Below are 16,183 nucleotides of genomic sequence, written 5' to 3'. Positions count from 1 at the left end.
ACCTGAAGTCAAGGTTTCCATGACCAACGAAACATCTATTGGTATCTGCAAGGCATGCTATAATCGTGTCTAGACTGTGGTGTAACACGGTACGCATGAAAGATATAGTGTATCATAACGGAATGGTCCTTCACTGTACAGCAGCAAGGAGCCTGGGGTGTTGTGATTGGAAGCAGCAAGACGTCTCGCTTGTACCGGGCCGCCACTGTGCAGGCCCTGGTCGTTCGAAAAGCTACCTCACCGTCATCAAAGACAGAGATTCAGGCGGTGAAGCATGCTCTCGCAGTGATGGCTGATCTCGGTCACTCTGGCCTTTCGCTTGTCACGAACTCGCGTGTTACATTCTAATCTTGCTATGCAGTCAGTGCAGTAGTCTAACCAGCTGGATACTTCCAAGGTTCTTGTCTGCATGACAGAAGCACATCGTACCAGAAGTAGGCTCCTGCGTAAAGCTAGGAAACCCCATGTACAAGGAACGAGATACGTAGGTGGTTATGTGGTTTCACCGCACAATCTATGTCTTTTGGGGAAGAAGAAGCGAATCAAGCTACTACCTGCCTACTCCTTAGCTCCTCCCAAAGTCCTATACACATGGGCGAGCTCTTCGATGCTGTCTGAGAGCTTGATCAGGGAATAAGAGACGAGCTTCACGTCATGGCACTACCAGCCGTCCGCTAGTCACCTTAGTTTTGCGCCGACACAGACTCGCGACGCGGATGGTGGCTTACTGACTCGCTTTGTACATACAGTGGGAGTATCAACCATGGGCTCACCTTGGCCTATTTACCACATCGTTGGGTCGCACATATACGGCTGAGACCAAAGGATCACCCTGACTGTGGTGGCGACCGACTGTATACTGCCGGTGGCCCAACCAGCGGCTGATGTCTCGTCGATGGTGGCTGATGGTCGACTTGGGCAGCGTCGCAGTACCTACTTTTCTGTATCTAGCATGTTTTCCTCAGTATCAAGCGTCATATGGTGTGATACTGGGACCCAACGTTTGATGTCAAATGGCGTGGGGTCTGGAAGCGCGCTTCCGGCGCACGGGCGTTCGGGGAGCGCGAAGAACGACCTCAGTGATTGACCTGATGTTACGGGCTGAAGACATGTGCGGTAAAGCTCGTAACGATAATCGGCGGCGTAGTGTCTCGAGGATTGTCGCACTTTGCGTCAGCCACTGCGGAGAGCTGATGCGTCTTACCTGCTTCCAGAAAGCAGCCTCACCCGTGAGGCACAGAAGCTTACCTTCACATCCTCATGATCCTACGAAGTCTTCTCGACCCATCTCCCCTCTTTTTTCGGCCCTGATTGAATACACTCCGAAGGGCGCCAAGGGCACATCGTCTCGCCTTCCGAGCCAATCAGTAGGAAAGTGCGAGTACCATGCACAATTGATCTTTACCCACATGGACCGGTCACAGTGACAATCCAGCACGGGAGCAGACAGCCTACAGACATGGGAGATTCGGATGCCGGCATCCTTCTTGCTGAGGCCTGTCTGCCGTGGGTCGTCGCAGGTCGCGGCGTCTAAGCGCGAACGGCTGAACCGTTGAGAAGGTAAATTTACCGCCATTCGAGACCAGTGTTAGCAGGTATAATCGACTAGTCACTTTCCTGTTTCGCATGTCTCCTGCCTAGACAGGCCAATATGCGTTCACCCATCCCGCTCGAATTATGCAAATATCCATCTTTTTGTCTCATCCCACCGGCCTAAATAGGGCTAAATGCATGGCGGTTGCTGATAACACTGGTGTGATGCCGATCGGCGGGCGGCTGGCGCGTAATCAATGGCCACGAGAAGGCACAGTTCATCACACGTTGTGGCAACGGGCATATGCAGGATGGGGAATGGAGGATGCCATTTCTCAAATTGCAAAGACGGAGTCGATCCGGGTGTGACCGCTGTCGCATATTTGCTCTTGCCTGAGTTGGATTGTTGGACTGCAGGGTTTTCGTGTTGGTCTCCGTACCTCTCGGCTTCGTTTCGCTGCATATTTTTTTTATCCACAAGGATCGCTTTGTATAGCTCAGTAAGATTTGTCCTGCAAGAAGCATCCTGCCGGGAGTCGTGGACATGCGCGTGCCGGCGTCGTTGGTCGGACTTTCGTATCGATTGGTGTGACAGCGTGTCTGAGCGCCGAGAGATCGCTACCAGTCTGCTGGATGTGCTGTCATCTGCAATGCAGCTTGCGAGCATCATAGCTCGACATCGCCGTCTAGTCATTTGAGTTATCGATGCTCGTACGATTTTCAGGCAGGAAGTCAGGGTTGTGCTTCCCCGCAAGCGAAATGAGGAGATCCAGGCTTATCCCCCGCGGAGGGTTCTTGTCTGCGCTCGGTTTGCGTTCATCGTTTGCCATGATCGGGCGGCACAGCTTCGCGCCCACTAAGTCGACGATCTCGGGGAATCGGCCGTTTGTGGACAGCAAACGCTTGCGGGAGTTTCCAGTTGCCGCACCGATCTGGCTGTGCCTCACCGTTGTGAGATTGCAGAAAGGGGGCCGGGGGACGCGGACGATATGCATCTCTCATCATTTTTGTTTGACATTTGAGGCTCAACGACAAGGCTGCTTCTGCAATCGTCGCAAAACACGGGGCTACAATATTGGATGGCATCCCGCCACAGTGCCGAAGCAAGGGAAAGGCCGTAGGTATGCCAAGCGTCCTAACTGTTTGAAGATGGACCCCGAACCCGGCGAGGCTGATTGTGAAGATGAACGGAGATGCCGCCAACATTATTCGCGGACATGCCTAGAGGATTTAGTCCGGCATCGTGAGGGTGATGATATTCTTGAATCAAGCGCTTGGAGTGATACAGACCCTTCGAACACCGCTTCGCGTCGGACCAAGTTATACTTAGACTGCACATACCTCGATACCCCTACTGCGTCTAGTAAATGGCAAGTAAGCCTCAGAAAAGCGTTCAGCCTCACATTGAGGAGTTCTGTCCGGTGTTGAGCAGTTTGTGTTCCACGCGCCCAAGATGTGCGGACTAACTACGAACAGTATGTAGCTCGCCGCCTTCCTCTTCGATCGTGGATGACCATCTGCCAAGTCACCAGAGTTACAGCAGGATCACAAGCGTACCTAGCTCCTGGTATTCGGTCTGGGTTTTGCATAACATTAGTGTCGCAATACAGTACCACATATAGTTCCAAGGTTCGGCTTGCATCTTGATTTGGTACGCTGTCCGTGCGTTCTTCGATGCCATTGGCCGGGGAAGAAGCATACCGTACCCGAACGTAGTAAACTGTCTTAGGAAATTCGTACGGTTGGTACATATACTTGAAAGAACCCTGATGAGCTTCTAGTGGATACCGGAAATATGTGGTATAATTCTCCGTTCCAATTCCCGAGTATGAAGACAGTACGCCGAGCTAACGAAAAAGATCGTGTGGTATATGTGTGGTTTACCGATGTTCAGAGTGGGCCCTGTAATAAGTGGACAAGTTAATACCGAAGAGTGCAGTCCAAATTTTCTGACCTATGCAAAATACCATGCTTCTAAAGTGAGAACAGATTCCCCATTGATAGCTCCACTGGTTCTGCAGGGTATTGTGTAGCTTCGGCACTCAGGGCCACTGCAAGAGTCAGGCTGGCGCTGTATGTGGGTGGAGACTGTCATAAGCCCTGAGCTGCTCCACTGCAGCCGGCGGATCGATTGAAGCCGTTAGCGCCATACCCCTGCTCGACGCGAGAACAGAATTTGCTGAGACCGAAGTGGAAGGGGGGGCCTGACCAGCTGTGACCTCACGCACTTTCCAAATGACGAGACGGGCCAGTACAGCAAAGTCAGAGTAGAGAAGGAGAGCAAGATCATCCGAGTTCATATTCTCATTTTCAGACTATGTCATACCTTCACAGGAAGCGAATGTGCGGGCTGAAAGCACCCATCATTCGACGTTGTTTTTAGCTGCACTGCACACACCTCTAGCGAGGCGGCGTCTATCGCGGACTGTGGACGCGGCACCAGACATCGCTAGCAGGGGTTTTGCGGCTCGCGCGGGCAGCGGAAGCATCGCGGCAACTCCAGGTTTTTTAACGCCTTACCGATCGACTCGGAACCTAGAAGCGCCGTCTAGCGCTTTGGGGAACGCGATTCGCACAACATGGCGCCAGGAAATGTGCGTGCATGGCAACCTCGTGGTGTTGCGTCCAGTATGTATCCAGTGCCATGTGTGTGGTTTTCCAGTAACCTGTACCAAGGTTTGGAACGTCGGATTGCACGAACAGCATTCGGCTGTCTTCTATGTGGTATCGCAATAAGCAGGGACACAGATGACTATGGATTTTGACGTCGCTGGGGTTTCTTTCACGGAGGCGGAATCTCTTCTTGCCACTAGGCTGCGAGATTGCACCGGCGTGATTGTCAGCCAGCCTAGCAGGTAATGTGCGTCATGAGCGGCAGTGTCAAACCACGTTCCTCTTACCCATATACTGCGAGGACTTCTGGCGTTGTCACAACGGAACGTCCAATAAGCTACATGGGTCGGTCAGTGCTCGGCCATGAAACGCTCCTTCGTAGGATTGTTTCGAGAACTTGGTCCCCGTGATCTTCTCCGTATGACCCATGTAAACCACGCATATTGGGTCTCGCTTTATGTTGTACAAACTTGCCAACCGATGCACCTTCCTTCCCGAAAATTTGGTGCGGCTGGTCGCATGGTAGATTGCTGACTGCTTAGATTACACGTGGATCTTCCGGTCAGCTCACTGCAGGAACACGGCGGGTGCGCGGCACAATTGGTCGTTCATTATCGAGTTCAAGCGATAAATTCCGCGTTGCTGTGTGGGCTAAGCATATTCGAGCACTGCAGTGGGCGAGACTCGATGCAGTGGTACAACAGGCTGGTACTCGTCAGTGACAACCCACTGTTGGACAGGGCGGAAACAGGCTTGGCCTTTCTCATGATGTTATTGGGTTGATGAGTTGACCAATGGAAGATGAAGCGATGCTCGTATAGGTATGCCGTCAATCCCCAGCAATACATGCAGACTGTATAGTCTATGTGGAGGTGATTGCAAAGATATGCCGATGTTGCAATGGCCCAAACTGCGACCCGACTGATGTGCATTGCAGCAGGATGTCTCAGTCGAGATGGCCCTGTCCGGCCCGGCACAGGTGACTTGTTCCTTGGTTTCGCGGCATGGAGCATGGAGGCCGAGCGATGATGGCTAGCCATAATGGGGTGAGAAGGTCCCGTCCCGTCGCATATGAGGGCTGTCACTCGCATAGGACGAGCGTCACCTGAGTGGCGCCTGGGGCAGAACGTCTGTCGCACGATCCTTTCCTCTTTGATTTGATGTCGTCATGCACAGTTCGTCGTGTCGAGAAAGACGCTGATCGCATCGCCTGTATCAGTGCGGAGAGGGGAAGGATGTTAGGGGCCAAAACAACGTGCAGCTGCTGGCTGGCTCAGACCCAGAATCCCGGGTTAGGCAGCAAAGGTCGCCGTTATTGCGACGGGTCTGGGTTGAAGGGTAAGCGAAAAGAGACGCGTCGAAACGAGCACGGCCAGATTGGGGAGGTCGTTGGAGGATCGTGGTGGGAGAGAGCTTGGCGGCCGTGACGTGTGGGGCCTAGCGCGCTCGAGGGCTGCAACCAACGAGCCGACGTGGCTCGAGCCAGATAAGACAAGGCCACACGGCCAAACATTAAGCGCCCATCACAACGCTACGCGACTAGTCTCTGGAGTACACGGACAGGGAGCAGAGACAAGTTCCGGGATTGATTTGCGATGTGGGTCGGCAGCGATGCGTGATGTGGTGGAAACGCTCCAGCTTAGCATGAGCAGCATCCGTCCACTGACCTTGTTGCTATAGCTGCCCCAGGGTAGTTTTCGACTGAAATCACAGGTAATATAGCCCGCGAAAGAGCATGCTGCGTCTAATTAGTAGCATCGTGGGTCCGTCCGCAAGCTATCTCACCGTGCCACCTCCCCAGCGTATCGTTGGCCAGTCAGATGCGGCCTGCGTGAATTCGCTCACATCGAGGGCGCTTAACATGCACCATACCTGCAACACTTCACAAACAGCCCACATCCATGTAGACTTGATCTGACAAGGGTCGCGCTTCGTGGCTTGCGGTAGTGGTCCCCGGCGTATCCCCGCCTAAGGTGGGTCGTACGAAAAGACGTTGTGGACAGTGCCGGCTTATTGCAGCCAGTCTCCTTGGATCGATCTAGGTGGCGTCCTTCCAGCCTCCTAGACTGCTAGGGTACCATGCTAGAGGAGCTGGTCATGATTTGAGTTTTGTGCATTGAAGAGGTTTCATGGTGTAGTGTGAACGAGCGTGATCATATTCTCCTAGTAAACAAGAGGGGCCATTATGCGATGAAGCAGGGCAACCTTACCACGTAGCTACAGTTTTTCTATTGCTCTCACATTCTTTGGAGTGCACTAAAACGCCATTGTTACAAATTTCCACCCACGCAATGTAAAGAAAACCTTGAAACAAGACAGCGATACAATTTGCTACAGCCCATAGTGGAATCTTCAACTGAACGAACTGCTTCCGACGTATCTCCCCATGCTGGATGTATCAAGTGCTGGTACAGGACAGTCCTCGCTGATCGATGCAGAGTTAACCTATGCCGTCGATCAGAGTTTCGAACGCGTGAAAGCTGCGTCATCGGCATGCACTTGGGTGCGGCGACTGCATCCATCTTCCTCGTGTCTGAGAAGTTGTTAGCAAGATGAAATGAACATATAATTAGGTTACTACTGACCTGCTGAGCGTGTCTTTACGAGGAAAGGTTGCAGGGCACCTTGAACACTTCCAAGGTCTGTTGTCTGTGTGCACACTCTGGTCGTGGCGAGCCAAATCTGTCTTGCGCACAAAGTGTTTGTCGCACTGAGGGTGTGGGCAAACATTCGGCCTCTTTCGCTCAGCCGCATGTGTAAGCATGTGCTGGTTGAGGTTGTATTTCCTGGCAAAACCCCTGTCTTTGCAAATCAGGCAGTGGTAGGCAGCATTGGCGGGATCAGTGTGCCTGCGGTTGCGTGTTCGTTTTGCGACGGCAGTTCGAGGAGCTCGTGCAGCCCGAGCTCGTGCATTGGCAGTCCTGATCACTGTTGACGCCTGTACGGGGCTACGGTTGCTGTAGTTGTAAACCGGCGCCGAGTCGTATCCAGGCATAGCTGGTGATGGATACGCACTCTCGTAGGAGTACATGTGTGTGCTAAGCCGATCGGGAGCTACTGTGAGTGGTGGATGCCCTGATAAGGACTGACCACCCATAGTAACTGGCACTTCTGTGCCAAACTGGATGCGAGCTGCTGGGTTCCATGCCGGGCCCTCTAACTTGATACTAGAGTAAGAGTCCGGCTCTGAGCCATCGTGCGAATAAGCAGCAGACATCGCGCGTTGACTGTACACGTCTGGGGATGTAGGAGGTGTGTCCTGGGCGGAACTCCACGGTACTGGCGAATGGGGGACTGGGTGATCGAAAGCTCCTGACAGATAGGGATCTGCAGTGGCCTCTGCCGAGGTGCCGTTGGGATACTGAGCGCTAACCCAGCCTTCCGATTGTGGGGGAGACGATGAAGGGAGAGTGTTCGGCATTGAAGGGTGGACTGGATATAAACCAAGACCATGTGGGTAGCTGGGCCGCGGCTCTTGTTGTCTTGGTGAAGGATAGGGTGACTCAAGCAGGGAGCCTGGTTGAGATGTGTGTTGTTGGTAAGGCGAGTTGAAAGGTGGCGTGGGCTGGTCCGCGTACGAGTACATGATGAAAGAATCTCAAAGGGATGAACGTAGTCCACAAGTCTTTGAAGTCAAGTAGGTTGGCGAGGAATGAAGACAGGCAAAGATAGAAATGATGTGGTAGAAGCTGGATGAGGATGCCAACTGCAGGGCGTTCCGGGACGAGTTATATCTGTACGATGCAGTGCGTGACTAACTCCAAGATGGAATTGATTTGTATACTGCGCCAGTGCGTTCTCGGAGCCTACGTTAAACAGTGGGCTCTTGAGTGTTAGGCAGATTCTGAAATTATGCTAGACAGGGCAGCATGAACAGAAAGCTCGAGCCGCCTACGCGGCAGGCGCCTGTTAGCTTCATGGGGCTATGAAAGAGTGGCAGGGGGGCGATGGATGCAGCTCGAGACCGGGGTATGTGCAAGTGAACCAGACAGCCGGGTAGCTAGGCCTTAGCGGGCCGAACACAGGCATCCTTGCGCCGACCGGACTTTGAGGCGCAAGAGGAGAGGGCGGTTGTACCCTTGCTCGATGTGCATCCCCATGAAACTGGCCAGTCTGGCAAAGGATGTCCCGTCTGTATCTGACGTTGATCGTTCATTCATGTGTCACCCCAATGCCGTTACCAAAGTGAGACACCAACACCTCAACTCCATACGCGCTTGTTTGAGTAGCTCTTGGGATAGACAGATAAGATCAACTTGAATTTTAACCGGATTTGCAGTGCTCATCCTTAGCAAAATGTACCTATATGTCCGCGGCTGCAAGCGCCGGCCATCAAGCGACCGATGTGCTCGCTTCGCGCTGCTGCTGGAGCTGCGACACCATCGCAGTAAGTTCTTCAACTTGCGTTGAAAGCTTAAGGACTAGTGCCTTCAATGGAGCATCGGTTTCTGTAGACCCTGCTCGTGCCTGGGGCTTCCTCGCAAATGAGTTTGGTGCTTCCGCCATCAATAGGCGTGGAGAGTTGACCGGCAACCGAAGAGCCTTTTTTGGTGGGGTTGGTGTCTGCGGTCCGCTGAAAGATGTCGCTTTCACATCGAGATTACGGGTATCGGTCAGCTGCTCGTAAGCCCAGATTGCAAATACAAGAGGTAGATGCGTGGCCTTGAGCAAGACGATCCGGACGCTCCTGAGTCGCTCGGAGGGTATGACGAGCCGCAACGGTCGAATGACTAGCGGAATGAGATTCTGGAAGCCGGTCAGCCTTGCAAAGTTGAGCACGGCTGTGGATACCACTGCGTTGTGGGTTCGCAGGGATTCACAGCGGCCTTGAGTCGAGAGAGCCTGAGCGCCAGAACAAGGCTTGTCAGTGACGTGACAACGGCAGAGCATCCGCCGACGATGCTTCCTTCACGAGCCGGCCACGAAGCTTTGACTGGTTGGTTCTGAGCGCGTCTTCCACGATGGCCATAGAGGCTGTGTCGATTGGGCGTTGAACGACCCGGCGCTTAATGCCCGCTTTTAACCTCCCCATAATAATAGCACTGAACAACATACTTACCAGTGGAGGCAGAAAGTATGTCAATCGATTTGAGCTTGATGCTTCGAGCACGTATACGGAATAGCTGCATCGTCAGTGCCTGAAGAAAGTTGCCTTGGATCATGCCGACGTACATGAACAAATATTCATCTCGCGCATGATCGAGAACCTGTCCACCGTCAATATCGATCCTTTGGAAAGTAATATAACCAGAGATGATAAGCTATAGCCGGTTGTTCATGGGGTCAGGGCAGTCAGTGCCTGCGAGAAATCTCCTGTTGCAGTCCCAATGGGGCTGTATCACACCCCCGTAAGACCAACCGGAAAAAGTCAAGTGCTAACCCCAATGCGAATGCACTCTGGGGAGACTGCAATGGAGATGAGGCGGTCCAGTCGGGCGTTAACCGTTGTTTTGCGCTTGGCATGCACAGACATGCATGCGATTTGAGGTTGCAAAGCAGTGAGGACCAATGGAAAAACCCATTACCTTACTCAACGAGTTGCTCAAAAGCGATATGAGGCTTGTAATCAACAAGATGTTTGTCAAAGTGACGAAAACAAGCTAGTGTGTGATCAGCAGACCGCGATGCGATGCATTCCAAATAGTCAGACTCGTACCATCACAGGAGGTCCGAAGAACGGCGAGCTATGCAGGCATTAGCAAGCCATTGGCACTGTTGATCGGAGGAGTGCATACATCTCTTCGGCGACATCTGCAGGCAGCTGTCGTCAGTACTGGTGGACAAGAATCGGTGTATGCCTTCGCTTGGCCGTTGCCTGAGGCTTGACTCACCGAAACCTAGGTAGCTAGAGCTGAGAAGGCATTAGCTGGTATAGCAACAGTGGCGTGATGTTAACCATTACCCGAAGAAGACCTTGATCAGGATCCAACTCTACGTTGCACGAGTCAGCAGTTGGCACGTCGGTGACCCCGATAGACAACTTGCCATCTGCTTCGCATTGAATCTACTATCTCTAGCCAGCAGTACGAAAGTAGTTAGAAACCCTTTATATCGGTGAGCATTGGCTGCAGCTACTAAAGCGTCGGACGCCTTACCCAGGTACAGGATGACTACCAGTGAAAGGAATTTGATGAAATCCTTGGTCATTTCTTTGAGACACGGAATAAGGGTGCCAAAATATCGATTGAGACTCAAGAGAGAGAAGATACGCGGCACGAGGAAGAGAGCCTCTAGTCCGAGTACGTCATAGGCAAGATCGATGGTGGTAGCGTTGGCTGTAGTCAGACCAACAATCCTCATAATGCAGAAGACAAAGCCCACGACGACGATACTGATGTCCCAGGTCCACCTAAAGACGTTAGCCTCCATCAAAATGGCGATGAGAAACGCATGCCTACCAAAAGTCCGAGGCATAGAACGAGCTTTGCCCTGCGTCTAACCAATCCGAAAATTCATCGTACGCGAAGCTGGCAATCCACACGTAGAGCAGTATCTCGGGAATGGTTACTCGGGCGTTGTTTCGCTGCACTAGAACTGCGTAGTACAGCCCTAAGAATGCCGCAAAAAAGAGTGTCTCGAAAATCTTCAAGTACAACGGAACGCGTAGCCTGGAGAAGGGATCGGCCTGCTTTCGGTTGTACTTTTTGGGCTTCTTCTCTGAGTGTAGACTGAGGGTCTCCCAGAATACGATGTCGCCTTTCCACAAGCCATTTATGATTTTCTGGACTGGTCTCTGGGACAGGAACTTCTTCGCACCAGATACAGTCGCAAGCTCCAATGCACTGAGATTCTCGCATTGTGACATCAGCGATCCGAAGCGAGATCTGGGAGAGTCGCCGTGGCCGAAGTAATCGGTGTTGGATACGGGAAGCAAAGGCGACCGCTCGTCGGCATGTGTGGTGTCGCGTTCGTTCTCGCCCGAGTGGTAGCCGTTCGGTGGGTTGGAGGTGGTCGGCGTCGTTGCCGGCGGGAGTTCTACTAGCAGAGATTCGATGATGTCGGCTTCTTTCAGGTTCGTCAAGAATTGCCAGGCTACGAATTCGCATGCGTAGCCTCGCGCTTCGTTCACGCCAGGCTCGTCGCTGGTTTCCTCCAAGGCAGAGAAATGTCCCTTCAGGGCCCTTCAATATGGTCAGCGCTCTCCACTCCGGCATGCAACCATCTGGTATTGATAAAAGCGACCTGGGTTGCCTCGACGTACAGTAGAGCGGATACGAGGGCAGGGTGGTCGACTTGGGTAGACAGGTATGCGATGAGAGGCTGGACTGCCCGGCCCTCCTGCGATCGACGCAAATCTTCGAAGGTATGTGGCAGCTTGATCTTATGCTCAAAGAACCTACTCTCGGGTTAGGCTACTGGACAATTGCGCATTCACATGCATCGACTGACTGGCACAGTTTGTCTACCAGATCTCCGAAGCACTCGTCGCCGGCTATCTCTGGCACGCCCGTTTCGTCTGCAGGCCATCTCGGTGTGGACGGTATCGACATGGTGGGTTCTTATGATAGCTTGCGATTGCCCTCTGCCACTTCCTCCTGTCTTCGCAACATTGAAAGATTCGCGACGCGTTAGGCGCATGGACCTCGGGACCCGCGTCGTCATGGCTCTCTTGGCAGCCACCATCTGTCTCCGCGACTGCAACCTTAGACTTCGCTGCAGCATACAGCATGCTCTGAAGCTTTTGTGTGCACGACATGCGACTTTGATCACATATCCCTTCGCTCGCACTAACCCACGTGTGAACCGCCGTCTCAAGCAACATGGCGCACGATGCTAATTTCGTCGGCAATCGTCTACGGCTGAGCGCCTTTCTTTCATGTGTGGGAGGGATACCAGACCGTCCGTCACGTTTCAAACCGCCTATCCAAAATCTGGACGTGGTAAACTCCGCTGCCCCGTTCTCCGGATTACATCGCGACGTGTCAGTCAAGGAACCGGCCAGGGAGCCAGCAATCTTGCCCTCAAAATTATCTGCCGAGGCAGAATTCATCGGAACCAACTTGTGTGAGGAAGCTGCAGCTACCGACAGGCCGCTGGATACCAACATCGAAGAAGATAGATCTGCCTTGGATGATCTCACGAAGGCGCCATCTGTATACGACATCCCAAGTTCATCACCACCAGACCTCTGTCTAGCCTCTGTTAGCGGCGGCAAACAAGGACTTCGCAACGGGCTTTCGAGCACTCGGAAACGGCGTTTGCCAGTACATGAGCTCGCTTTGCTGCGGACTACTACACTGGATGGACTACCCCTACCGGGTGTAAGGAGCTTCCACGGGTTTCGTCGTAGGTAGCTTGCGGCCAGCTAACGCTGTTGACTTTAGGATGTTACTCTCAATGTTGCTGCTCCCATTGCGGTCGTGGACCCTATCGAAGATAGCCAAATACGTCTTACAAATACGTTGCACATCTCCGTATGTCAACGATAGTCAACGCTGACACTGCTGACCTTCACGCAGACTTCAGGCGGCGTCATCATCACGAAGAGTAGGCTGATACCGAAGACAACACAACCGCCAGACTCTGTCGGCCTTCCCAAGACCGAACCAATGGGAATGCGCACAGAGCCCCTGGAGAGACCCACACAACTTTCTACTAAGATGCAGCGATATTGTCCAAACCTTCGAGATGCTTTTGACGGGTTTGTTGGTTCCGAACTAAAGCTCGTTCCCAAGAGAATTGTCAACCGCCAAAGGATCGCCAATCCGACCAAGAGACAGAAGCCTGGTATCAAGCGCGAACTAGTTCTACGAGCTGGGTCACCACCTTTATCGGCGGGTTGGGCTACGATTACCGCAAATGCTTTAGTTGTCGGCAAAACACCTATGATCGTTGGTGCGAACACTTCGTCAAGACTTGAAAACGCCCAAACTCACGTAGGACTCGGACAACTGACATTGACGAGATGCCAGAATGTTCTACAGGCTGGCACAGATGATGGACATGCCCCTGAACTGGGCGATGAGACACTATACGAGGAAGCTCACGAAGAAGATCGTGACAACGATGTTACTGCTGAGACTGGTCACTACCAGCTCAACCGAGTACCCACATCTTGAGACAAGATTAGCCGATTTTGATGTACAACACACCTGGACGGTCAAAGCGAGACGGAGAGTAATGGCGATACTGCCAGCCCTTATTGACGACGTCGACGGTTCATGTTACGCAGATTAAGACGGCGGGGGACCCTGGAGATCAGCAATGGGGTTGGAGAGTACAGGGTGATATGTACTGGGACAGCGAGCACCTCCTGGGTATTCTGTAGACTCAGCTCTTGCATGCCTGACAGCTTCCGATGACAGACGTCAGGCCTCCAAAGCTGCGAAGACTTCAAAGTGCGAGCCGGGAACGTTGTGGAATAGACCACCAGAGGCAGTGTCAGCTATAGCATACAGTCCGGGCATTCGTGGGGCTTCTTGAAACGCCTCGGTTCCTAAGTAGTAGCAATGTTCATGAATGCGGACCATGGTGCACGGCATACGTTCGCAGTCTCAATGAATACCTGAGCAAGAGATGGACGGGATGAATGAAATGCGTTTTAAGTCGCAAGCCGTTGGGTACGTCGCAACATTGGCCTGATCGGGCTGTTTCGCAGCTGAGGTGTGACGTCGTTTTATTCGAGCATGTAAGCCAGCTACCGACGTCTGTGTGAGATCGATGACTTTGGCACTGCAGATTGGGTTCATCGAACATTGACATTCGATGTACAGGGCTCCCGTGGTCAGAACGTGGTATTAGTTCCTGACGTTGTTCTAGCGGCAGTCCCGAAATAGCGATCGGTGTCTCGGTTTCGCGATTCAGACACTAACATCAAACACCACACTACTGTTTGGACGCATGGACAAAACATAGCACAAGTGTTCTGCAGGCGTGTTGACACAAGTGGAGTGATGATTGGAATGGTGCGGCGCAACATATATGGTGGGCTTGCGCCTCGCTGCGCGAAGCTCCCCGTATCGCTTCGACGTCCTGGTACTCCGACTATTGACTAGTCTCGACTCTCATCACCACGCATCGCCTATCGCCGGCGCAAATCAGGTCTGAAAAGTCGAATAAGCGCAACTAGCGATACCATGGCATCACAAGGCGGCATACCACCTTCTGTGGTAAGTATACCCACCCACAGGCTTATCTGATGGGTCTGGAACTTGGAGAGAGACAAAGTCGCTGACGTTGAAAAGGCATCACAAGCGCCACCATATGCTCCTATGGCATGGCCTCTGGGTGGTCCTCCAGTGAAACGCATCGACATTCCTGCCCAAACTGTCTTTATGTTCTTCTTCATGGTCGGAGCAGCGGTACACATGAAGATATTCCAAAAGAACAGAGCACGAGGTCACAAGTTCTTACCAAACCTCTTCATCTTCCGTATGTATAGCCACATTCTGGCTGACATGGATGCTAACTATTCGGAAGTCTTCTGCATGGAACGCATATTGACATCAATCTTGCGACTCGCATCGGCCTCTAATCCAACCAACATTCCACTTGCGATTGCTGCACAGATCTTCATCGCAGCAGGTGTTCTTATACTATTCGTCATCAATCTCGTTTTCGCGATGCGCCTAGTAAGGTCGACACATCCGTCGGTGGGTTGGCATCCTGCGTTTGGCATCGCGTTCAAAGCTCTTTACGCGTTGATCGGCCTGACACTTATCGCTGTCATTACAGCTACAGTTCAGAGCTTTTACAGTCTCAGCGCAGGAACTCGAGCGACGGACCGCGGCTTCCAGCAGTACGGCGCAACCTTCCTGGCTATCGTCGCTACACTACCTTTGCCGATGACGATGCTCACGCTTCTCATTCCCTATTCGCCGCTCGATCATTTCGGTATGGGCCGTCTTCGTACAAAAGTCATAGTCCTGATGATTGGCACCACACTCCTCTCTATTGGCGCATGGTATCGCTGTGGTGTTGCCTTCCAGACACCAGTCCCGAGATCACAACCTCTACCAGGCTATCTCGGCAAGGCACCATTCTACATTTTCAACTTCCTCGTGGAGATCCAGACGGTACTCATGTACGCCATACTTCGCGTAGACCTCCGCTGGCACATCCCCAATGGCGCAAAGGGGCCTGGTAGCTACGCTAGATCACGAATGGGCGACGTGGAAATGCAAGACTCGCGACCTACTTCCTCGGATAGCGTACAAGATGACAACAAGTCGACCAGATCTTTCAGTGAAGACGAAGAAAAAGAGCTAGAGAACGAGAAGGTCGAGGAGCTCCCTGCCCCCAGGATTATAGAGATAGATCTCGGAAACTCTTCGCGCAGCTCCCTGGCGCCGCCAGACATGGACCTGAACAGGAACTCGGCCCGCAGCTCTCTGGCAGTACCAAAGACGGCAGATAGATCAGCGCGCAGTTCCATCATCTCCCAGCGCCTATCCTCGTTCATCAGCAAGTCCACCAGCACACTAGCTACCTTTGCGACCGCGGAGCAAAAGCAACGATGGCGGGAGAGTGAGGAAGCGAGAATCGTCCGAAGACTTGGAGGGCCGTGGCAGCAACTCCCTAGCCCGGTTGAATCGACCTTCAGCATGAGCAAGAGCCCTACGAGGAGCGTCTTCAGCCGTACGACAGGAGGGGATGGACCGGAGGCGCCTGAACCAGCATACCACCAACGAAGCGATAGTGGCGCGCCTAGTATACCTGATGTTGTTGGAGAGGGCGGTTGGACACCAAGAATTGATTGGGAGTTCCGCAGCCCAAGACGCTTCCTCAGTTTGAAGAAGAGGAGTATGATAGGCTTGCAGCTTCCGAAGTGAACGGGCGGACTTGGAGCGGATTGATGCGATGTTTTTACAGCGAAGGCGTTTGTGGGGATGGGGAAGGTACTAATACACTGCTGGGCGGCAAAAGCTTTTTCTGGTGTTCATCATACCCATCTGCTTTTTGCGCATGTATTGGAAGTTTATACAAGCTTTATGGCCTTTTACTTTTTTCATGTGGCATGTACAATAGCAGTCATTGCATTCTTTTTATCGATACATGAACACTTCCCGTGCGCCACATTATTCGTATTACATTCAAA

At 52.6% G+C, this 16,183-nt stretch overlaps 3 protein-coding genes across 3 annotated transcripts; 2 read left to right on the top strand and 1 right to left on the bottom strand.

Moving 5' to 3' along the window:
* Nucleotides 1-8,478: 8,478 nt before the first annotated feature.
* J4E79_001312 (uncharacterized protein) lies at nt 8,479-11,636 on the bottom strand (the record flags this gene model as incomplete). The annotated part of the gene is made up of 8 exons (XM_049350222.1): nt 8,479-8,927; nt 9,206-9,353; nt 9,803-9,830; nt 9,882-9,897; nt 10,242-10,495; nt 10,545-11,267; nt 11,348-11,482; nt 11,536-11,636. 8 exons carry the CDS (start codon nt 11,634-11,636, stop codon nt 8,479-8,481), a joined length of 1,854 nt encoding a protein of 617 aa, XP_049215381.1.
* Nucleotides 11,637-12,746: 1,110 nt separating this feature from the next.
* On the top strand, nt 12,747-13,205 carry J4E79_001311 (uncharacterized protein; the record flags this gene model as incomplete). The annotated part of the gene is made up of 1 exon (XM_049350221.1): nt 12,747-13,205. The coding sequence occupies one exon, from the start codon at nt 12,747-12,749 to the stop codon at nt 13,203-13,205; it is 459 nt and encodes a 152-aa protein (XP_049215380.1).
* A 1,017-nt stretch (nt 13,206-14,222) lies between these two features.
* J4E79_001310 (uncharacterized protein) lies at nt 14,223-15,917 on the top strand (the record flags this gene model as incomplete). Its single annotated transcript, XM_049350220.1, has 3 exons — nt 14,223-14,255; nt 14,331-14,517; nt 14,566-15,917. 3 exons carry the CDS (start codon nt 14,223-14,225, stop codon nt 15,915-15,917), a joined length of 1,572 nt encoding a protein of 523 aa, XP_049215379.1.
* Between the last annotated feature and the right edge of the window lie 266 nt (nt 15,918-16,183).

Source organism: Alternaria viburni (assembly GCF_023758015.1).
Source record: "Alternaria viburni strain BMP 2772 chromosome Unknown scaffold_2, whole genome shotgun sequence".
Taxonomy (NCBI): Eukaryota; Fungi; Ascomycota; class Dothideomycetes; order Pleosporales; family Pleosporaceae; genus Alternaria; species Alternaria viburni.
This window is presented reverse-complemented; position numbering and strand designations above follow the sequence as displayed.